This window comes from Dermacentor andersoni, chromosome 1 (genome assembly GCF_023375885.2).
Source record: "Dermacentor andersoni chromosome 1, qqDerAnde1_hic_scaffold, whole genome shotgun sequence".
In the NCBI taxonomy this organism is placed as follows: domain Eukaryota; kingdom Metazoa; phylum Arthropoda; class Arachnida; order Ixodida; family Ixodidae; genus Dermacentor; species Dermacentor andersoni.
The window spans coordinates 38,699,884-38,725,296 of NC_092814.1; the positions used below are offsets into that span (position 1 = coordinate 38,699,884).

Genomic DNA, 25,413 nt, shown 5'->3' on the forward strand with positions numbered 1-25,413 from the left:
AAAGAACTTTGACCAAGACCAAAAAGTTAACCGCCGTAACGACAGGTAACTTTGTGCAAGCGCTAATGAGGTGCCTGCAGTGATTCACCCAAAATTTCTGTCGTCTGTGATGGTTTTAGCTATCATTAGCAAATAGGGTGACTTCATGCCACCACACTTTTTTGCAGAAGGACTCTGCGTTAATGCTGCCGCGTACATGGAGGTGCTTGCCACCGTTGTAAAGCCCTGGGTAGAGACTCATGACGGTGATGTTCGTGTAGCGCACTTTCATGTGCTACGGATAGAGACAGCTTTCCGAACTATGTATGTATATATGTATGTATGTATGTATGTATGTATGTATGTATGTATGTATGTATGTATGTATGTATCTTGCACTTGAAGGAACTTCGTTTGACCCCGAAGAAATGTTCACTGAAGTGATGGTCTTATATGAGAACTTACAAGACCATATAGTAAGAGACAGTTCAATTTCACAGCCTGAGTCCTGTCGCACCACCAAGAATCTAGCATCTCTTTGTGTGTAATCTTCCTTCGTGTAATTGTTGTCTACTTCGCTATCACTGCAGCCTCTCTCTCTCTCTCTCTCTCTCTCTCTCTCTCTCTGTATTTTTTTTTTTTCTTTTGCTGTGAGTCCGAGTATAAGCGCTGCTGCACATGACTGCTGTTGATGCTGATTTCGAGTGAATCCGGCTTGGCCTCATTTCGGTTATTGAGTAAATTATACAGTGTTCCCCAACTATCACGTACCAAGTCTTAAAAAAAGAGCAGTTGCGTTACTTAAAAAAAAACTAGTGCATATTGTTTTCAGTACAGTGGAGTAGCCATCAGTAATTGTTTCATTACTGAGATTTAATTCGGTAAATGCAAGTAATTATCTAACTTGAGAAACTTGCCAAGGTTGACGACTGGGCGTGTTGGTATAGCATATTAGAGGTTGGATTGCGCAACGTTTTGACGAGACACACAGAAGAGAAACACACACCACAGAGCGCTACCAAAACGTCGATGACTTCGGACAAACAGCCGTCAGTTTCACTTTCCGGAGCCAACTTGGAGACGCGCTTGACGATACCCAGAAGAGCTGGCGGTGAGAGCTCAGGTTGAACGGCAAACTTTGGTCCCTTCGAGAGAACGTCCTTGATGGGTTCCGGTAGCACCACGTCGCCTCGTAGGTGGATGGGACCTATTGAAGAGGCGGTCTTTCGCTTCATCGACGCTCGTAGCTGCGAAAGCGTCTGCATCCACATGAATTCAGCTGTCGCATCGGCCAGGTTCCTAAAACAACGCCAGTCACGGTAGCCTCTTTGTGAACCTGCCTCATGCAATGTAAGAAGAGGCAGTCCCTGAAGAAACGTACTTGCTTGTGGCATTCGGAGTACAGAAGCTTGCGTACCCGCATTCCCCTTGACTGCGACGGTGCAAAGCCCCCGAAGAGAAGTAGTACTTCTGGAGGTAGCTGGTTCATCTGTATGTGGAAGGCCAGGCTTCGTGCTCGGCAGATGGCGACGGCAATGAATCAATCTCACGAGAAGGGTAGCGTGAACAGAAAGGCAATTAAAAGGGCCCATTGAAGTGGAGATGAAACTTGCCAAGGTTGACGACTGAGCATGTTGGTATAGCATATTAGAGGTTGGATTGCGCAACATTTTCATGAGACACACAGAAGAGAGAAACACACCACAGAGCGCTACCAAACCATTGATGCCTTCGGACAAACAGCGGTCAGTTTCACTTTCCGGAGCCAACTTGGAGACGCGCTTGACGATACCCAGAAGAGCTGGCGGGGAGAGCTTAGGTTGAACGGCAAACTTTGGGCCCTTTGAGAGAACGTCCTTGATGGGTTCCGGTAGCACCACGTCGCCTCGCAGGTGGATGGGACCCATTGAAGAGGCGGACAAACAACTGACCGCTGTTTGTGGTGATTGTGGTGATTGGTTTTATGGCAAGAAAAGGAAGAAAAATACCATCTATGCACTTTATCTATGCTGTCAACAGCTATCACAGCTTGTTTCCAACTAAATGTTCCTTATGTCGGGGTGCGGTAGATAAGGAACTAGCTCGATCGCGATGTTTTTCTTTATTTCCTTTATTTTGTTCTGGCTAACTCATCATTGTTGGCGCAGATGAGCATGCTTTTTAATTCATACTTTCTCTTTATTTCTGCAAATCCTGACAATAGGAGGACACACGCATTAGAAGCTCCAGCAGCACCTGCCTCATCCATATTTTCTCACTTCAACATTGTTTTAAATTTCCACTGTAAACACCATGCACGTACACAATATATTTAAATATACACACAGGACAAAGTTTATTATATTTTTGAAAGAGGTGGAGGCAGCCAATTAAAAATTATTTCTAAAGGTATGGATAGCCTATGCCTAGGAATGAATATGTTGCTGTATGTTCACCACACTTCAAATTGCTTTGCATGCTTTTTTGACCGTGAAAGAAACCTATAGACTTCAATGACGCCTTCGGCAGAGTCTTTTATCAATGGTGTGTGAAATGAACGTGAATGTTGTTTGTCTCATAACTCATGAAAAAAAAACATTAATAATTTACAACATTTATTAGAGATGGAAACATTGTCACTTGCATGCAAAGCCCATTAATATGTACAGGGTGCCCTATGATGCACCTAGATTTAAAGAAAGAGCAGTTGCGTTACTCGAAGAAAACCTAGTGCATATTGTTTACAGTACGGTGGAGTAGCTGCCAGTATTTTTTTTAGTTACTGAGATGTAATTAGGTAACAGTAATTATTTATATAACTCGAGACATACTATCCTAATTATCAGTGTCAATGAAGCATTTGAAGGCACAGCCAAGGGACATCTAACGGCAGTATGTTCAGCGAAGTACTAATTGCGTACTCATTTTTTTTTTCCGACTGATAAATAAACCCCGCGAAATATGGAGAATACCACGTGACTGCGGGGATCGGATTCTGGCCATGGCGGCCGCATTTCGATGGGGGCGAAATGGGAAAAAACCCATCTACTTAGACTTAGGTGCACGTTAAAGAACCCCAGGTGGTTTAAATTTTCGGAGTCCCCCACTACGGCGTGCCTCATAATCACAAAGTGGTTTTGGCATGTAAAACTCTATAATTTAATTAATTAACCACGTGACTGCGCTCCCACCCAGATAATAAAGCAGCACCCTTGAACAAGCTCCCTCTGACTTATCCACCTTGGTGTTAGTTAGAAACAAGCTGTGATAACAGTTGGCTTAGCGTAGATAAAGTGCACAGATGTTCTCTTTTCCTTTTTTTTTTCCAAGAAGCCTATCACCACAAAAGCGAATTGGCAACGTCGGCGCAAATGTTTAAAGGTGTGTTTTGTTTCATCCCAGTCGCCATGTCTTTCTCTAATCAGCAGAAGGTAAAAATTCTTGCATTAGGAGCTGCAAATGACAAGAGGAAGGCCGCAAATATGTATATGAGTCATGGAGTTGTGGCGGTAGACCAAACGCATCGACTATCATCAGAAATTATGAAAACCTGAGACAAACCGGCAGCTTCAAGAAACAGCGGCGGAGTACTCCATCTTTGAGTCCTAGCGTATACACACAAATGTTCTACCATTTATGGCCTCAAACCCTCATGCTAGCATGTGGGACGTGGCCGCCCAAGTACCAATTTCCAAGTCATCAGTTTGGAGGATTCTAAATGACGGCCTTTCACACGTACCAACTTAACCAGCACCAATGCTTAGAAGAGAGAGGGACCTGTAGAATCGTGTAGATTTCTCGAATTGGGTCCTCACAAAAGCCGACGAGTCACCAGACATATTGAGCAACATCATGTCTACAGATGAAGCCAATTTTCATGGAAAAGGCCAGGTAAATTTGCATAATGCACACTATTGGAGTGACTATAATGCACACTGGGTAAATCACAGTCGGCACCAGTACCAGTGGTCGTTCAATGTGTGGTTAGGAATTTATGCCGGTGCTATAATCGGTCCCATCTTCTTCGATCACACGCTGACTGGACAGCGTTACGTGAACAAAATCCTTGAAGGAGTGGTGGATGTGTTTCTCAGCAAAGTCCCGCTGTCACGTCTTCCACTTCTGTGGTATCAGCAAGAGGGAACACCCGCACACAGCAGCAGCCGAGTACAACCCTGGCTGGATGAGACTTTTCATGCACAATAGATTGGAAGGCATGGGCCTGTAAGCTGGCCGGTTAGGTTACCTGACCTCCCTCCAATCAATTTCTTTCTTTGGGGTTATGTGAAAGATTGTGCTTACCTGATCGAGACGGACATCAGATTATTTCGAGGCAAGGATAATGGATGTCTGCCGTATAATTCAGGCGTCGGTCATCAAGAATGCCACTGAAGATGTGTTAAAATGGACACAGTACTGCGTAGATGCAAAACGAGACCTATTCGAACACGTCCTCGGGGCAGCAGCTGGCATTCAACAGAGCTTACGAATTCATAGATAATAAGGGCACACTGAAACCTTCTGGTTGTTGTTGTTCTTCGTCTTCCTTTTTTTTTCCCAGACATCCTGATTGCCAATTCAGCTCATTTAGAAGTGGTGTAGTTACTTTCTGGAACGCATCGGTTTTGCCTTTTCTCTACATGTTAGTCGCTTCCCAATCTGTTTATTTCACTTTTATTTTTTTACACGAACCTGTTTTTGCAGCACCTATATGCCGTCATGAAAAATAAAACAGTCACTTTAATTTGGTTCTGGTCCAAAGCAAGTTTCTGGCGCAAAATATAGCTTCGCACGCACTCTTTGGATGCAGTGCGAGCAAAGCCGGGATCCTGAAACATTCAATGTCTATTACATTCATTGCTTTTCGCATTTCATGCGTGGTCAGAGGTGTGCTTCGGCCCCATTATCAAGGGGCTTTGGTTATCAATTCAATTTGATCAGTCGGCCTTGAGAGACGGATAATTAGTGTGATGTAGAAATGAGAGGAAGGAATAGCTGCAAAGCCACGAAACCTGCTGTTGGTGCTCTTTCTGTACCATTATCAAGGTGATGTGCTGTCTCTTCAGGTTTGCGACAGGCAATGCAGTTACTTTCAATCATCTTATTTGAGGGCGCTGCTTTATGATGCAGGTAGGAGCGTACTCACGTGATATTTTTTATACTAAATGAGATTTCTTTGCCAGTCAGAAAAAATTGTACGCAATTAGTACGTAGCTGAAAACACCGCTGTTAGATGTCATTTTGGGTGCCTGCAAATGCCTCATTGACACATTGAAAATTAGGACAGTACTTCTCGAGTTAGATAATTACTTGCATTTACCGAATTAAATCTCAGTAACGAAACAATTACTGATGGCTACTCCACTGTACTGAAAACAATATGCACTAGGTTTTCTTCAAGTAACGCGACTTCTCTTTTTTTAAGTCTTGGTACGTGATAGTTGGGGAACACTGTATAATTCACTCAATAACCGAAATGAGGCCAAGCCAGATTCACTCGAAATCAGAATCAACATCAGTCTTGCTCAACTGCGGTTATACTCAGACTCACAGAAAAAGAAAAACAAAAGAGAGAGAGAGAAAGGCTGCAGTTTCGCCGGAAAGGTGAAGTAGTATTAATGATAGCCAAGTATGCGAGAATTACACAGTGCCGGTTGAGTATGCATGGTATTCACACAACATACCAAGGGATGTTTGAGAATTTCTGTATGGGAGGAAGCTGATGGGAATTACGTTCTTTTAGCTAGCAGACATGGCAAAGCTTCAGAAAGAGCAGGAGAGGCTCAAGGAGGAATTGTCTTCCCGAGACATCAAGATCAAATGGGCTCAAAATAAACTCAAGACTGAGGTGGATGCCCACAAGGTGAGTGTGTGCTTTGTGCAGTACCTTTGTATGAAAAATAATTTGGGTCTCTATACTTAAGTTTGCCTGAACTAACAGAGTTTTTTGGGGGAACAGCGCGCCTTTTGGTTTCCTCAATGGAGCTCATTGCTTAGCAGCTCATTATTTATCTTCGCGTGTCTGATTTGATGCAACAAGTGCAGTGGGAATTGTACTTTTGCCTGAGCCCTGATTAGTGGCCACGGTGTTGGGCTGCTAAGCATGAGATCACAGGATTGAATCCCGGCTACAGTGGCCGCATTTCAATGGGGGCAAAATGTGAAAAACCTGTGTACTTAGATTTAAGTGGTCTTTAAAGAACCCCTGGTAGTCCAAATTATTTTGGAGTCCCCCACTACGGCACGCCTCATAATCAAATTGTGGTTTTGGCAGGTAAAATGCCATAATTTATTCACTATTAGATAGTCAAACTATGTAGCCAAGGAACATACCAAGATTAGTAAGGAGGGTGGAAGTTTTTTAGTAGCTCTGTGAATTAGCCTGGGGATTTGCTCACAGTTACTTTCCTTTGATCACATCCATGGGTCACATTCATAGGAAGATGGCATGCTGTTATTGTCGGAACCTGTGCCACTTTATTTTGTACCTTGCAGAAAAAGTACCTGTTATTGTATTAAAGTGGAAAGTTGGGCCAGTTGGTATAGATTCATAATGGTAGCAGGGCAAACGAAACGATGACGGAGTGAAAGGACAGGACGAGCGCTCACCCACAACAAAGTTTACTGGAGCACACACAAGTTGATGTGTGTGTGTTTCAGTAAACTTAGTTGTCAGTCAACGCTCGTCCTGTATCCTTTCACTCTGTCATTGTTTTTGTTCATGCTGTTACCATTATGAATACCTCTGATTTTACAAAGTCAACTTTAGAAAAAATGGTGTAGGTGTTCTACAAAACCAGCTGTTAGTTTTTCTTCTGTCCAATTTTAGCCTCATCTCATCCTTTCGAGGTGGCCTTTGCCATCAACAATAAATTTTGCAAGCATATTTTGAGTCTTCAATTCGTGCATATGAATAAGAATTCTATGCAATAAACAGATACAAAAAACTTTGCTAGTCAGAATTTGGAAGTAGATTGGAAGATGTTGAGGCTAAATTTATGAAAATTGTTTCAGTCTGCATTGGTTGTGCATGGTGAAAGGACATTAACTACATGTACTTTCAAATGAGAGGCTGTTATATCCTATCTTTTGTGAATATGTTTCAATTTTTTGATGTATGAAAGCAACTTTTATATATGTGTTGTCTTCAGTGGTAGCCTTACTATACACACAAGCTTGAAAAAGAGGCTGTTTGAGGTACCATACAACAGATATCAAATGTAATGCAGATTGTAATGCCACCATTATGCGAGTTTCAGTGAACAAGATCTTTGCGGCGACCCATTTTCTACAGCTATAATCTCTGTCCAGAACATGCAAGCTTTTTGCATCTGAGATCCTCTTCATAGCTTCTCAGATATATTTCTACAAGTGTAAGCCACTGTGGAATTTAAAGAAGTGGCTGTAGTGAGCAGGAAAGCCTGCTTTCTTTAATGCATGGTGAGTTAGACAGCCTGCAAAGATTACAATGCATTTGGGTATCTTTCTTTTACACTTTATTTATTGGAGCTCAGTGAAATTCAATAAGCCATCATTGCTTCCTTGGGGGTAACAAAGTGCCATGGGTGTGAGACCACCCTATTTTGCCCATCGAAACTGTTACTACGAGTAAAAGTTCGCACTGCAATTTAAAGAAGTCCCCCTGCTTGCTCAATCAATTTAGACAAATTTATGCAAACAAGTCAGCTTTCATGAAAACACCACCATGTGTGTTGGGATGCATGAATCACACCCATGGATGTGCCTCATGTCTGATTTACTTTTAAGTGCAGTTTATTTCTTCCTATGAAAGCTGGGCACTAGAGTAAAATGCTTGTGCCAGATTCTTCTGTTGGAGCATAGTCACCATTACATTGGTCATAGGAGTTGGTGTTTAACCCAATTGGGTGTTTTAACCCTTTCAGTGTCCAGTTTTCTTGCAGGGGATGCACCCCCAGTGTCGGGTTTTTTTCTCAAGTGTTATAAAAATGAGCACAACAGTTTATTTTTGGCTTTTCAGAAGGAAAAAAAATGACTCAGATAATGGCAAATGCACTATTAATATGATGCTCACTAGAGAGTAGAGAACGTGTAAGTACAGTCGGCGTCACCCTCTTGTACAGCGTGGGAACGACGGCCGCTGAAACACCCCGTCGCCAGCCAGCGACGTCTAATGGGAGTGGCTGGGCCCGAGACTAGATGCGACGGCTGTGTGTGCCCAGACACTTATCTCGAGCCCAGCAGCTGCCATTAGATGTTGCTGGCTGCCTCCGGAGCAGCCCGGTGACTGCCATTCCCGCGCTCTACACAAAGGTTATGCCGACTGTTAATCAGTGACATGGTGGGACAGAAACAAAAAAGCATCCAGGTACGTCAGTGACACTGAAAGGGTTTTCGCGATAGATGCGTTTTGCTCATCGCTATGGGTAACTCAATATAGAACGATTTATAAACGGTTCTGGGCTCGTAGTTTCGAAATCGCACGTGCACAGGCGTCCGTAAACTCGGCTTCTGGGGAAAAACATTTTTGTTGTTTACTCTAGAACCTGAAATTTTCAACAAATATTCATCTTGTGAGCCAATTGCAAACATGCAATTAGGTTTTCTATAAGTCAGTCCCGCAAAAAGTGAAGCATATTTGGAACTATAAATTTGAGCGGTAAATTGCAACACATGTACTGCAGCAAGAAAGCTAAAATTAAGCAGTTATGTCTCTGAATGTCCAAAGATGCAACTTGTCATCTTAATGTTAGTATATATATTTTAGATGAAGTTATAAAATTCTAAAGTTGCAACATTGCAGATATTAATTTTTGTTTATTTCTACAAGATTTTGAAATGTTGCCTTCTCCTAGAACACTACATAATAGTGGTTCTGCACTCTTAAGACTCTCTAGCATTCAAGAAACAAAAAAGTTAGGAGAATTGAATAAGTAGCAAAGAGATAGTGCTGTTCCCAAAAGTTTTTGACTTTCAAAAATAATTGTTTTAGAAAAATACAAAAAACTAATAAAAGTGCAGAAATATACCTTTTAAGCTACAAAACCAGGTAGCTTTCTTCTGAAGCAGCATTGAAGGATTGCCTTTGATAGGAAAGCAAGCCAGGAAGATGCTCTTTCGAATGAGACCAAGATAGCCTGGCTCTCATAAATCATTTTGGAATCGTAAATACCACAATGAGCGTCATTTTCAGTGCTTTCGGGGGTGAAGCTGAGCATTTTGAATCTTAAATACAGTGTTTTGTTCCTCAACAAGATGTCATTTTGAGCTAGTTTATTGCCAGCAGGTTAGCCATGATATTTAGATAAAGAAATCACAGAAATTAAAGACAGATTTCTTGTTACTTTTTTGGTTTTCAAGACCCATGTACCCCTACCACCTCCTCTTAAGCAGCAATCGAACCTTGCAAAAGTGCTGACAGTGTGCCAGGTCAATAAATGACACAGTAGCACAATTTGCTTTGTTGCTTCCAGGTGGCTCCTGTTGAAAATTGCTGTAGGGCATATACAATGTGTGAAAACATCGAGTTAGAGTGCACTGCAAAATTATGTTGCCAAATTAAGAGCAACAATGCAGTGTCTCACATGAGAGCATATTAGAGCACTCAAGAAAATTTTTGTTAATAGAAAACTTAGTTAAATAGAAGTTCTTAAATTGAAGTTTGAATTAATCTTTAAACATAAAGCAAAGCAAGAATAATTGGTATCAATTAAGAAGGATGGCACTACTTTTCCTGGCTGTTTACACTTTTCAACAGTAGTTTATTGTGGAAAAAGTAAAGGAGAGTAATGCAAGGTTAGTTCAAAACAACCATCACTGTTGCATATAGGTGCTAAGATATGAACAGACCTCAACATGTTGCAGCTACTTTTGCTGGTATTCCTCTGCCATTACACACAGGAGACACAGGCAAAGCTGGAGCAAGCACAACTGCGGCTGCGTGACCTGCGTGAGGAAGCAGAGCAAGTGCGGCGTGACTGCCAGGAGATGATCAGGCGCTACCAGGAGTCAGAGGAGATTAAGTCAGTTTCCTTGGATCATCAGCTCAAGGAGAAGTTGTCTGAACTTGAGGAGCAGAAGATGGAGAAGGAGAGCCAGGAGGAGGCAAGTGTGACTCTACAAATTCAGTTTCCTCTTGTAACATGTCAGAGCTAAGCTGCTTGGTAAAAGGCTGCCGTTTACGACTTCTTTTCCGAGAGCTGCCTTTGGAGAGCCCTTTTACAATGGAAATGAAGGAAACAAGTAGACTTAATCATCTTCAACGTGCATATGTACTGTCTGAACAGATTAATATTTTTCTATGTGAAGCAAGGCTACTATGAGTCACTTTATTATGTTTTGAATTTCTCGCCCACATTTTCTCATGGCTAGCGGTACAAACCCCATGATCTTGCCACCCACCAAAATCGCTAATTTGCTGTAGCATCTTGCTCCATTCAAGCTGTTGGGCACAACTGCCATGTCTTGCCGTGCAGCAAAAACAGAACAAAAAAAAAAGAAGAGCACTACCATTACTCGTGTAGAATATACATCACATTGTTGCATTTCTATGAGTGCTTGTGCAGGTTATTACCATAGTTTCATGGCCATGCTAAACGCATTTAAGCTGAACCTTGGCTGCAGCCTGCCGCTGTCAAGTTCAGTTCAAGAAGGCCTTTACTGCATTTATATGTGCTACCACGGTTAACAAAGTCGTTGTGGTTAGGTCTTTCATGTGGTATTTTAGTATATCATATCATTCTTTCACAATGTATCCTTCGTGTCCATAGTGCACCCCATTAGTCCTTGCCATAATCTTATTACATATAGATTTTACGCGCTTTACAGTGACTGTTTCTTAGGCCCCTTTACATCTATGTTGCACCTCCCTCCCAAAATTCATTGCTCCACTGTGAATTCATTAGCACTGGCCTGGTGCTCTTTGGCCATACTTGACCTTTGTGCTACAAAATGCCACAGTCATCATCATCATCAAGTCTTTCATGTGGTGAATATAGTAACTGCAGTAGGTCCTGAGTGAGCATGTTCATATAACTGGGTTATAGGCCTTTCCAAGAGCCCCTTTAGTGTCGCCATAACGCCCTCTAGACTGTTGTGAACATGTGGGAATCCCCCTCGAAAGCACTGCAAAAGCTAGGGAAAGATAGGGAAAACATGACTGTGATATGCTTACAAGCTCATTAGGATATAAGAACTAAACCACAGATAACACTGCCTTTTGTGCCAGCTCTAAAAATTCATCCGTTGTGTTACAAGCTGGGTGAAATCATTCCGCTCTAGTATGGATCTCGGAAAAAAAAAAAAACAATAGAATGTGTTCATGTTGCGCAAACATACATGAAGCATAAAATTAGATGTGTGATGTGTGGCAAATTCATTATTGATCAGACTGGAAGGTGCCTAAATGATAGACTGAGTGAACATCACGCACATTTAGAAGCAATAGCTGGGCCAGGGCATCTTGCTGATCATTGTCTAAGATGTCAATGCAACCCGCTTTTTGGTGTCACGCACATGTCTGAAGATTGGTCTTTGAAGCATTTAGCATCAAAAAAAGTGCTAGCTGCATTAGCATCATGTCTTTTGGCATCACACAGAAAGAAATGGAGTATACCTCAGTCACAGGATGAGTGGCATGCATGCACAGTAAAAATTCTATGCCTTTAAGGGTTCTTGCATGTGTGCAGTCAACCAAAAAATTTTACGGAACACAAGGTTTGAAACAAAGCTGAATATCTGCGCAGCCTCACAACGCAGCCTAGTATTCAGATTTACAGCCTGTGCCTGTATATGTGAACAACATTGTCATGTTCGGCTTTACAGGCTGCTTGGAAATTGAACATTTTCAGAGATTCCGTGGACTGTAAACTTTCGTGGTTGACTGTACCTTGGTGTTGAGTAAATTTCAGTTGTAGTCCAGCATTTGTGGTGTCTGTGTCTCCCCTTTGTACTCTGTTTCTATCGCACTGCTAACATGAATCAAGCATATCAAAGTTTGTAACATTTTCAAGTCAACTTCTGCAGATTTGAATAGTCTCTGCAAAGAGCATACACTAAATATAGCACTTGGAAATACTTGGAGGCCTTTTCAGGTCTGCTCTTAGCTGATGCTCTTTTCGGTGTATGCCTACTAAGAGTTTGCTTATGTAGGCTTAGTCTTTTTGAAAAGTAAAATAGCTGCTTCAATTCGGAGTTATAGTTGGCAGCCCGTCGCTTATATTTCTTTCTCCTTCAGTGCATCATAGGTTAGTGTGGGCCTGCAAAATATGGTCTGAAAAATTGGTGTGTCAGTTTGTTTCATGTTCATTCCTGCAAGCCTGTTGTGGGAGCAAAGACATGTCCAAACTTGCACAGCTTTGAACTCTATGTCATCTGATTACCAGTATGTTGAACCAAATATTTTTTTGTTCTGGTTCAGAGAGAATAAACCACATAAGTTCATTTGATGAAGTCAAATACATAATAAAAGGGAAGGTGAAGCCTTGTTTAAGCTGCAAAAAAAGAGACCAATGAAATTCACCATCCTTCAGGGCTTATTCGAAAGTCTTAACAGACGCAGAGTGGCAACACAAGAAGCTCTAACATAACTGAACAAAGTGGATATTTCATTGAAGGATCATCCTACACTTTCTATTGTGGAAGCTTGTTGCATACAGGGTGGAGCTCCCTGCCTTATCACTTCATAACACTAGTATTTTTCATATCTATCACTTTATTGTTCAACAACTCACCCAGCGTGATGTGACTACCCCTTCAGTCATAAATCATGATAGACTGTTGAAAAATCTGTTCACACTTGTAATTTTATTCCAAAGCATTGTAGACTCAGTTGAAAGAAAGTCTGGGTGAAAGAATGATTCTTTGTGCTTTTTTTGGTGAGTCCTCGTAATTGCAGAGTAAATAGTGTACAGAGGGTTCAATTTACTCAAAGCTTGGTGTATGTGAGTGAGTGCATGTGTGTGTGTGTGTGCCTGTGCGTGTATGTGTGTGTGTGTGTGTGCGTGCGTGGATGCGTGCATATGTTATCGTCCTTTTTTTCTTGTTTGATTAAGCAGATCTGGCAAAATCAAATCGGTTATATACACAAATGTGTACAAAGTGCGAGCTGTAATGCTAGATGCTAGCCTTAATAAAGAGCCGGTGATGTGCCACTGTGGCACACACACACACATGGTAATGTGATGCCATGAGGTCTCCCACTACATCACCAGCATAACTAAAGTAACTATGCAGAATGCCTGTCCATTAGGCAGCTGCATTTCTTTCTTTGTCTTGCTGATTGCATTGTCACACACCAGCTTCTATACTTCACAAGGCCACTGCATTAAAATGCCTGCCTCCTGCTGCTATCTTAAGAGAGCTGAGTGTCTCATTCCATATCTTCATTTCGTGATCACTTTGTCGGCCAGTCCTGGTGCCCTCCGCTTTACCATAGTCATTTGACCTTGTAACAGTACACACTAAAAACCACAGGAATGAAGCAACTACATGTTATGACATCATGTTGAAAATACAGATTCCTTTCTGCAGATCAATTGGCATGACTGAACTGATAGCTATATGGTTGAGTGTGCTGTTATGCTTAATGAGTTCAGTTATCATTCTGCCTGGTGCTAATTCTGCACATGTTATGCCGTAGTGACCATGCGCACACCTAATTGAGATGGTAATGGCACCTAGCAACAAGGCTGTGGCATGATGCCTAAGGCAGAAATAAAAAGTGGCATAGAAGATGAGTTACTTGAACTTAAAACCTGAATGTTTCTTTCTTGTTGTCACAATTCTACTTCTTGACTGGATTACTCAAAGACACGGACATCACTTGCATGAGAAATTGAAATGCATAAATGGCTAATTTCACTAATTAACTTCTTAACTGATCACTTTGAAGAGCCCATCTCCTGGTTTAGACATTGCAAACAAATAAGCGTGGCGCATAGATCACATTGTGGCGATCGTGTCTGCGGAGTATGAAACGACTGCATGGCACAAAAACAGTTGAAGTTTCAAACACAAGGCCGCACGTTCTTCCTCTCAACGGAGCCGCACTTTGAGAAAGTCAAGGTCACATGCACAAACGCCTCTACACAAATACACTACTTGAAACGTCAGCAACCATGGCATGCAACCTCGGTTATTCATCCAACGTGGAGTGCACTGGAAGCATGCTGAGCAGCAAAACAGAAAGAGAAGAGAATGAAAAAAAAAAGACGAAAAAGGTGAAAAAAAGAAAAAAAAAGCACATGGACATGAGGGTGAGGTGGTCCCTCCGCTCCAGTGTGGGAGAAAGCCGGGAAGGAATGCTGCTTGTGGACACCAGTCGAGGCAAAGGGGGAGAATACCTCTGTTGGTAGCCGCACTCGCTTCCAGGTGGTATGATGACAGGACAATTCAATTTCTTTTATCTCCTACGATAATTAGCCAATTTGAAAACATTCTTTCAGTTAAGCACTGCCTTGATGGTGTTTTACACCTTCCAGTGTACTATATCCAACGTTTGGAATGGGGTCTGGTGAGGGGCCCTTTAAGGCATGTACTGCAATTCTCAAATTCAAGCCAGGGAGTTGTCAAGGGTTGTCCACATGAAATGGTTTTTAAACTAGCACTAGTATTGAGATAAGCGCTGTCAAAGTTTTCGCAAAATGCACTGCTGTACCACTTACTTTCTTAAAGGGCCCCTCACCAGGTCTGGCCATTTTGAGCTGGCAAGCGCAAAGCATACCTTGCGCAATAACGATCGTGTCTGGAAAGTATTAATTGCTATGCGCCGCGGAAAGATCTGAAATTTGAAACCGAACACTGTTCTCCCTTCTCCTCGCGACCGCCACGCTCCAAGCTGGAGGATGACGTACACGTGCTAGTGCGCCTACGTACATGTGTTTGCACTGTGACGTCACGCATGGTGACACGTGACTTCGAGAATTATTCAAGGCGACCTCTGCTATTTGTGTGATCTGTTGCTTGAATTGACAAATTGAAGTTTAGAGAAATAATAAAACACATAAACGGAATGTCTGCGTGTTTTTTGTTTTACTTCGCACCGAAGCAAGAGAGATGTGCTCCCGCTTCGTCTGCTTGTTCCCACGGTCGTGCAGTCACATGCGCAGGTATCAAAACTATGCCATTTTCTACCATGTTCCAGCACGTGATCATGCTCTGTGATCCGCTTATTCTGCCTCAGTATTCGCTTAGCACTGAATTATACCATTAGTCGGGTGTCTTCGTGCACAGCGCGCAAAATCGTGCGCTGTGCAAAACAAGACAATCACAACAGCTCGCATGTGACGCCGTCAGCGGAAGTGTGCCGCGCCACAAAAAAAAACGAGGAGGCAAAAAAAATGAAGGCGGGGCCCGTAACGTATTTGTCACGCGATCCTCGAAGTCCGGTTTGAAAGAACACAGGGAAGGAATTTCACTTGCAGAGGCTAGATGGGGCAAGTGGAGAGAGTGTCTCGCTTGGCAGCAGAGCTCGCCTCCTGAAATCATGGGTTCACGGCACTGAAATATTTATATCTCGACTATTACTGAGCCGATTTGAAAAATTATTGTGGCAGAATGCTCCCTAGAGAACACATAACTTCCAGCGTATAACCAAAATTTGCTATGGGGCCTGGTGAGGGGCCCTTTAAAAGAGAACACCTTCTTAAGCAGCACAGGACATCTAACTGGTATACCATGACATTTCATTGTACAATTTGAGAATGCATATCTTGAAACTGGTGCCAGCCTCTGAACTCCGGCTGAGTAGACATGCCTTAAAAGCTTGCTGGCCCCAATTTGTAAATTTCAGTGTGTGCTAAATTGATTCATTAAAAAGTTAAATAGGGAAACTTTATTGATTATTCAATTGTGGACTTTGATTGATCGAACATGTAATGTAATCTTCAAGTAATCCAGCTCAAGGAGTAGATTTGTGCAAATGCCACAAGCAGTCTTTTGTAAAGTTTTGTTAAAATAGAACACGCAATATATACCTTTCTTGTTTATGGGAAAATAATGTTTGCTTGTTTGCCTGTTTGGAAGCTAAACATTTTGGCAGGATTGCTTGTCCTGTAGGGTGTAATGCATCACAGGTTTTGCATGGAGACATTATGCACTTTATAATTGCTTGCTTGCTTTGTTTGTTTGTTTGAACATTTTCTTTTCAGTTCTGGTTCAGAACCCTGCTGATAGCACGTGATGCACATTATAAGTCATGTGCATGTCATGCAAAGTATCATTTTCTCTATATTTATTGTTTCAGTGTTTTGGTGCGTCCCTCAAGCAGTGATGTTCCCATCGCAATAAACTTAGTTGTGTGTCCAATACCACATATGTTGTTTGTCCATGTTCTTGTGTTTTCACGCTGTTAAAAACCAATTTATATACTTAGCTCAGCAAAACACTTATATGAGAATATGTCTGAATAGTGTAGTAGATATAAAATTTCGTTTTAACAGTACATGTAAGAATTTTACAAATTAACTGCGAAAGCCTATCATTTGATGCTGAAGAAAAACAGCTACAGTAAAACACTAAAAATAGTCCAGTGCATGTTCAGGTTGGATCAAACAATCCAGGTCATTGCGTTTGTTAAAAGTGTGTTGCACGCATGCTCGGTGCCCTTGCAAATTTGAACTGCTACAAATAATGTAACATACCTAAGGCTACTGCTGTGTTTGCATTAAACTTTTACTAAGATTATCATTGCTGTCAATGTATATGCTGTGAGCACATCAGGTAATCAGATGAGGGAACAGAGTATCTTCAAAGAAGGTGCTATGTTTCATGCAGTTAATAGCTTGTTTGGCTTTATTGTGACCATACATGTTGTCTGTGCTATGTTCTAGCAGGCTACAAGGAACACTAAAGGCAAACGCTAAGTCAAGCTAAAGTGATAGCTTAGTACTCGAGAATCTCTAAGGCTTCAATATTATCAGGAAAAGAGCCTTAATAATTGAGAAATTGAGGTAAATGCAGGACATGATTAGAGACTCCCCCGGGACATTCAAGCACTTGCCTGATGACAAAAGCACTCCTCAGTTAAATTCTGTCACTAGTACTCAACTACTCATTGCAGAAAACATGCTTGTATTGTAAGATGAAATAAATACTACTTGTCCAGTTCTATTTCATTTTCAGAAAAAAAGAATTTATTGCAATTACCCTTGACAACGATGCGGACATTCGAAATGTTTCGTTTTCGCTCGACTTCGCGCTGCCCATGCTTTCGCGTTTCAGTAGTTTCATTATCGTGTAGTGCTGCGCTGGTTTTGCTGGCTCGCGACACTCGCACAAACTGCAAGTAGCAAATAATTCAACTTGCATGCGATGTCACGGGATGCCCAAGCGATCTACACCACTTGACCAAAACGCACCTGCTGCGGAAATCCACTGCCCTGTCTTGGTTGGTACCACCTTCTGTCGGGCACCATTTTACTCACCGACGGCAGCAAAGGGTGGTGATGGCATATGCAATGTCACCACTACCCCGGTTGGGTGATGGGAGATTTGAATTTCGAAAAAGGTATTCGGACCCTTCAGATGCAATTTTCTCGTAGACTAAGTCTTTTCATGGCACGAAACAAGTGTTGTGAGGTTTCTGGAATGGTATTTAAACAGTCCACGTCGACTAAGTATTTGCCTTTAGTGTCCCTTTCAAAGATGAGTATTTGCACTGTACAAGCAAATGTGTGATTGACACAGTGTCATCATACCAGTTATATCAACGAAAGGAGAAAGAAATAAAGCTCACTGAACTGTCTAAGATGCCTATAAATAATTTCTAGTTTGCTTCCATTCAGCCTCTGTTGTAATGAATAACCATGTCAAGCTCAACATAAAAAAAAAACACAAGGACTTGCAGTTTACACTGATGTTGTCTTTACTTCATTATATGCATAGATTTAACAAAAATATAGGCTTCTTTATCTACATGCATATCCAAAGAACTATGTTGGAGCTTTCTCATTGTACATAATCTAGTCACAAATTCTGCATAGATTTTTTCATACATTTAAAAAAGATATGCAGATATATGATACTAGGCACCATCTTCTGCCTTGAAATATGCCTTTGAAGAGGTGTGATAAAAAGTGTTCCTGGCAGAATATGCTAGGCCCTATGTGCTCATGCTCTGTACCCGCCTATCATCATCATCATCGTCACCTCCACTGATCAGTTTTTGTGGCTGACTGCATTTGGAAAGTGCATGTAGGCTTGTCGAACATGTTCGGAACGCTCGGAATGAGTGACTGAAATTTTTGTTTCATTTGGCCGTTAAGGCTAATTTTGCACTTTGCAACTGCAATGTTTCCTTTGTTGCCAGCAAGGCAACTGTTGGTCAACCATGCAGAACAATATTGCAGCTGGGCCACCACCTGCTCTTAATGAAATACAGTATTTATTTCCAGGTGTACCATGTAATGAAGCAGGAACTGGAATTGCTCAAGAAGAAACACAAGATGAGCATTGATGAGAACAACAGCCTCACTATGAAAGTAAGGGCAGTTTGCTTTCTTTTCCTTTTTTTTTTTTTTTGCAGCATTTTATTTGTATGTAGCTGTATCAAGCTATGCAGAAAAACCTCGAGTGTCTCGTGGAGTAAGGGTCCGTGTGTCTCTACGAGAGCATCTACTGAAACTTGCACCATCTGACCCCGTGCACACAGGCTTCAGTGGCAGAAATGCCAAGTAAAAGTGTCTGTTTTCTTTTCCTTTCTTTCTGGATATATCTGCCCAAAAATTTTCAGAATACAGCGCCGAACCACATATAAAGTGCAGCTTTGTCAATCTTAATATGCCATGCGCATGAAAGCGCATTGGCAGACCAGCACACTTGGCCTGAGCCAACATCGCGTCGCTGCAGCGTTGTGCTACTTTCATAGCACAGAAATGCATTCTCAGTGAATCGATATAGCTTCAGTGATGTTGCCGTCAGCAGACACTGATTGGCTGAAAGCCAGTAGGCAGAACCAACAGCAGGACGCCTATTGCACCAGATGCCCTGAAACGCTGTCTTGCAAAAGTGATAGTATTCCCTAAGTAACGCGACCTAGAAAAAAATCCGAGGACACCTAAGCACTTCTTATAAGTTGTGAACGCGAAAGCATTCATGTCTAATCTGCCTCTTTCATTTTCCTGTGCTGCCCTCTGCCGCACGCCACTGAAAACGTTTTGGAAGGGTCCCGAGGCTTTCGCCGGTTTATTTGTGTACCTGCGCCCACGTTGAGTGCGCATCGGTTGTGCGTTTTGTGGATCGCGAGTCATTATTAATGGCTTCTTCGGCACGTGGCACTCAATGACTGCTGGGTGAGCATGCCTGAGTGCGCTGATCTGCGAACAGTGCAGCCGATAAAGGCACGCTGAGTTCCGTTTGGCGGCACAGCTGCCTTGGAATTTGTCACTGATTTCTGCACTTGGACATCACTTTTTATATTCTTTTTACACATTATTTAGGCGTTTCACATATTCAAAAAATCTTCAAGCGCAGTCTTCTGCGTCGAATTTATTAAAGCGGTGCACTTGTTTACGTCGACATCTATAGCCGCAGGTCGTTGTTATCGTCAAATATCGTCAAAAAGGTCCATCGCGGATATGAAATAGTGTCAAAATGTAGCAAAACATGCATATCTGCACATATGTGCCATGTTGTTACACCCTGAAACGAGTCAATATGAGCGGCCGAACCACTTAAACAACGGCAACTGTGATCCAGATACATATATTACGGGCTGCTAACTCATTCTCGCTTTTCTTTAACTCCATCATGCTTACAGTTTTAGCGTGCCATAGAGCATCATTAGAGAAAACTGTGCTCGCATAAGTGCTCATTTGTAGGCCTTGTTGTTCTCTCACGAAAACGCACGGATGCCATCGCTCACACGGCGTTGGTATAAATGAGCGAGGCGGTTCTTTATGATGCTGTACACCGAATACACGGGCTCTAGTTTGCCGCTCGACGCAGAAGCAAACAGTGCATATCTGAAATTGAGAAATGTGTCCGCAAAGCAACACGTACAGGCCCAACCATACACGTAGCGAATGCGGCCGACAGCCTACAGGTATAACTGCGAGTCGGCCTAGTTGGAACAGATTCATCTTAAAACTTTTTGTGCACAAACAAACAGGGACGAAGTTCTTGTGTTGCCCCTATTCTTCGTCCCTGTTTGTTTGCGCACAAAAAATTTTAAGATGAGCCTACAGGTACGGTGACGTACAGATGTTGGCACAGTGCTGTGTCGCCGCTTACCGCTTATTGTGTACGTGCCATGCAAAGTGAAGTGTAGCTGATTTCAAATCGCTAAGGCCAGAATTGAACTATAAAAGCAATTTCGTTCGACCTAACTGCCTACATTTCAGTTCAGGTCTGCCCGTAGCGAGTGTACGAACTCGGCAGCGCCAGGTTAACCTTCGCTGAACAGGATCAACATTGGCTCAAACTTTGTGGGCATGGCTTGAGAGGGTTAAAGTTTGTGCATTTCAACTTGGTAGGTGTGCTTTACTCATTTTGAGCACGATTAATTATATATACAGACGAAGACGCTGTCGCTGTTGTGTTGTCGGTTCGACGGCCGATTGCACGGGGTTCGGTCGAACGATAGTTGGCACGCTGATTTTGCCAGTGCCTTCGACAAGAAAGCCTGTCGCAGGACAACTCGCGCTCGTCGGTTGCGTCGTTGTTAACCTGGTATGATAAAAAGGTTTCGGTGACACACAATAGTCAGTCAATCATTGGAGTGAGCGTCTTGTCAGTCTCGTATGGACCCAGTGTGGCCGCGCCTTACGAGTATGTGCAGTCAGGAACGCGCTGCCACCACCAGCAAGTGAGGACCGACGCTCCAAAAGACTTCGTCAGCAACGTGATGTACTTAAGTGTCGCCCAAGTGTAACGCATGGGTTTTTCGCTAAATTGGTTAGCCATTCATGAAAGGCGGCAACTACCTGGCTCACTGTGCAGTCTGGAGAACTCGGACGATGCCCTGGCCGCTTTCTCTCTTAAAGTGAAGTTGCAGTCTTACGCTACGCACATTTTCGGCGCCGCACCAACGTCGAGCTACCAGTAGAGTTTCAACGCGATGCACAGCACGAGTGTTTGCAGCTGCGTGCGTCCGAGCGCTTTTTTTTTTTTCTCAGGGGTCTTTCCGGCAAGCAACCACGCGCGCGACCCTTCCAAAACGTTTCGCGACTAATCCGCTAGGGCAGGGCACATGCGCCGTCGCGCCATGAAAGAGGCGGATTGTACGCCGCAGAGCGGTCCATCAAGTTATGAACTTCTGACAGCTAAGCAAGCGCGTTGAGATACTTGGCATGTTTTGATTTGGCTTTACCGAGGTGCAGTTAAAATGCAGGCGAGTGCTTGGTCGAGCAAGGAACACACCGATAACACAGGCTTTCGAGATCGACGGTGATGTCGCGTTGCAGTGACACCGTTTCACCTAGTGTGCCTTGATGTCCTCCTCGCCCGCTGCTCCCTACAGGAGTGGCGGGTGAGGAGGACATTGAGGCACCCTAATTTCGTCTACTCTGCTTCGACGGGGTGCGCTCGTGATGTGGCGTCCCAGCTAGTTGGAATCTAGGTGCTGTTTTGCTGCTATAGATGCCACCGGCTTTTTTACTTAATGGGCCATTTGGCACTTTGGCATGAATAAAGTCAATGGGGACAAAAACAAGCACCGACTTCCAACTGACTGATACTATGTGTTGCCAGCTAGCCCAGTCCCATATCTTTCAGCATCGCAGTTCTATGCCGCAGTTGATCACAGTGCGTGTCGTCTGCTCCTTTGTGTCACCCGCAGAGGCGTGTAAGGGTGGTCGTGGCCTATGAGATAGCGCTGGCGTGAAAGGTACGTCAAGGTGCAATCTCGTGAGCCATGGAGAGGTATTCTTGGACGCTCACTTTCGGGGATACAATCACTTTCACAAGATTTCACGTAGCTCAGTACCAAATGTGTCGGTGGTATTCTTGAGACTGCTGGTACCTTCAGCTGAACCACTGTGGCACCATGGCTGTGCAGTGGAAAAAATATCAAATGCCATCTGAGTTTCACATTCCACTACATGCCAGACGAACGTAAGAATCGAATGCAAGTTTACGAGTGTAGCGCCTTCTGCAAAAGACACGTCAAATTCGAAGTTCAGCAGACAATAATTTACAGCATCTAATTGTCATTTGAGGTCATTTGCACCCACCATGATTCACAGCAACATGAGCAACACATGCCAAGTTTTTATGGATTGCCACTGTTCGGAATGAGAACTGACGAATGATACTTGTCATGCGAATGATCCTCGAGGTACTGGGATGAGGCTGCGAATTGAAAAGCATTTGATCTTGTAAACCATGAATTACTTGTGGAAAAACTATGGTACTATGGAATTCGAGGACAGGCTGCAAAACTAATACAATCTTACTTGTCTAAAAGGAAACAAACAGTTGACATACATAATGCATACTCAGAAATAAAACCTGTTTATTCTGGTGTCCCACGAGGCAGTATATTAGGACCACTACTTTTCAATATTTACTTTAATGACATTGTAAACATTATCCCAAATGCCAGATTCATAATATATGCAAATGATACAGGCATTTTTTTCTCCCAAAATGACATTCACGAACTGATACAATCATGCAACATGATGATTATCTCCCTGGAAAAATGATCCCAATCTAATATTAGGCGTGTTAATGAGAGAAAGACAAAAGCGGTAAACTTCAGGCCGAAAAATAAACCAGTTTCTCCACACAAAAGTATCATATTTAACTCCAAACAAATAGAAACAGTTGATCATTTTAATTGTATTGGTGTAGTAGTTTCTTCAACTATGTCATGGACAGCACATGGGGACCAAGTTGTCAAGCAATTAGCAAGAATAACTGGCGCCATTGGCTGCATTAGATAAATTCTTCCTAAGCCAATTAAACTGCTTCTTTACAACTCATTATTTTATTCTCACATTAACTATTGCGAGCTGGTATGGGGCACTGCAACACCGTCCTGTCTACAGAAAATTTATATTTTGCAAAAACAGTCTCTTTGCAATGTCTTTAATGCAAATTATGGGACCACCACCAAACGCTTTTTCTTGAAAGTGGTATAATCAAAATCTTTGATTTGTATCAGTATTGGCTCAACGTTCATTTTAAAATAGAAACAAAAAATAATATAAGTCACATTTGGCATCTAGCAAACTTACAAGAAAATAAAAAGAGTTACCCTTTCAGACACCCCGAAAACTGGTTGGTGCCAACAGCTCGCATCAATACGGGGAAAGAGCGCCTCCAACACACACTTTCTTCCCTTCCTAACGTGTACGAATCTGCTAACATCAACTTGTTTACCTGTACCCAACGAGATATACATTCCATATGCAATTCATATGTAAAAGAATATACCACTGCGTAATCTTTAGGTATAGTTAAGCGTAATATAGGATGTCTTCCTTGTTCTATTTTTTCTTTTGTCCATTATTCTGTGTCATTCGTGCTGTTATTTGATGCATGTTATTTGACGATTGTCTTAAATAAGTGTAATCACGCTTCTGACGAAGTAATTTGGTTTGTGCACATGTAAGTGCAGATAAGATTTTGTTTGGTTCTTTTGTGTTCTTGCTATATCGTTATATTTTTTTTTTACCATGAAGCTGTCATGTCTGCAATGAGATTGCCTGTCTCTGCTGCTTTGTATTTCGGGGCTGCGGCCGAGTTAAGCTGTTTAGGACAGCTTTTTCTGCAGATCCCCTGTCTGTATTTTTTGAGGCAGAAATAAAATTATTATTACTAATTGTGCCATGAGCACTTTGCATGTGCTCTTACTATAGCCTGAAGTGCCTTTGAAACTGTAAAAAAGACAACAGAAACAAAAATTTTTAAAAAAATTATGGGGTTTTATGTGCCAAAACCACTTTCTGATTATGAGGCACGCCGTAGTGGAGGACTCCGAAAATTTTGACCACCTGGGGTTCTTTAAAGTGCACCTAAATCTAAGTATGCGTGTGTTTTCGCATTTCACCCCCATCGAAATGTGAAATGTGATGGTGCATCAGCACACTGAATGCGATTGCTTCTCGGTTGGATTTCCTTTTTCCGAATTTCGGGCTGCCAAGTCGGGGTTGCATGACATACATGGGTGCAGCCCTTACTGAAGATTATACGTATATCTGCATTCTTCTTTCTCCTCTGCACTGCTAATTTTGTTTTATCATTCGTTCTTTATGTGCATGAGCTAGCTAGGTGGCCTGCTTGTTTGCCTCACAAATTGAACAGTGAAGTAGAGCTGCCATTGGGGCCAGTTGGTTATACATAATCTTGGAAAAACACATTACTCTCGAACCTCATTACAACGAAACTGGATATAATGAAATCATGGATTAACAAAGTAAATGAAATTCCCCTTGAAATCCCCATAGAGATTCATCTATTTAAAAACTCATTTTAACGAGGTGAAATTGTCCTGCCAATGGATATGGGAATGGTTGGCGAGCAGTGTCCTGCTGCCAAGTCACTTCGGCGAAGGTACGAACATTTTGGTCTGTCTCTGTAGTGTTTTGGGCAGCCAGTTCAGTTGCAACATGCTCAGCTTCAGGGATGCGAGTGGCAGAGTTTGTAGAGTTTACATAGTGTAGCAGTTTTCTTAGTTGGTGCCACCGCAAACAAAGCAGTAGGCGGCGTGTAAGCACTGCTGATGCATGTTGAAGCTGCACTCCGTAGGTGACAATGCGTCGCAGGCTAATCAGACGTGAAAGACAAACCATGTGCGGAAATTACATCATCACCTCAGCAGAAGGCCTACACCACCTACACCTAGGGGCTTTACCTACACTACCTACACCAGGCTACACTTGTTGGCACCATCCCTGTCAAGAATTCATATTTTACGTGTCCGCCTCCAACATCACGTCCGCCACAGGAAGTTGATTGTGGACTCTGGCATAAAACACTTTCGTGTTAAAAGAAGTCTGTAAACAAAATTTGTGGCAGTGAAAGAAAGAAGGGGAAAAAAACGAAACGTAATGCAGGCACGAGAAAAAGATAGAAAAGAAAGCAAGAAGCAAAACACATGTGATTCTTAGAGGTTAGAGAGGCTAACGAGGAACACCACACTGACAGACTGACCACTATAGTGGCGCCCACAGTATAGCAATGGTTGCCAGTTGCGGCCATATGAAAAATAATGAATCGACAAAATTGGCTTGCGTTACTCCGCTTCATTATGCACTTTCTAAAGACTCCAGCATTTAGTTTTGATGTTGTGCCGAGGTTGCGATCATTTGTTTGTGCTTCAATTTGCAATCGAAGATTTAAAACTTTTCTAGCCTCGTTCTCATGACTCTATTCAGAAAAGTGATACTTTCATAAGCAGGCCTTAAATGGAGTATTTGAAATTTTGCTCTAACTTTCCTCAAACTTGTACTTTTTGCATACTTTTAAAAGTTGCTTTCTTGTGAAACTAAAGTTCTATTCTTCAATATGCTAGCTAGCACTCATATTCTTCTT

At 42.4% G+C, this 25,413-nt stretch overlaps 1 protein-coding gene across 4 annotated transcripts in view; it reads left to right on the forward strand.

The window, feature by feature from the left end:
• Nucleotides 1-25,413, forward strand: part of LOC126545252 (coiled-coil domain-containing protein 186-like) — a 142,087-nt gene that overhangs the window by 23,148 nt on the left and 93,526 nt on the right. For all 4 annotated transcript variants that reach the window (XM_055061332.2, XM_055061331.2, XM_055061333.2 and 1 more), the window contains exons 5-7: nt 5,702-5,821; nt 9,838-10,041; nt 18,330-18,416. In XM_055061332.2, coding sequence (XP_054917307.1) covers nt 5,702-5,821; nt 9,838-10,041; nt 18,330-18,416 — 411 coding nt within the window. The remainder of the gene's footprint in view (nt 1-5,701; nt 5,822-9,837; nt 10,042-18,329; nt 18,417-25,413) is intronic.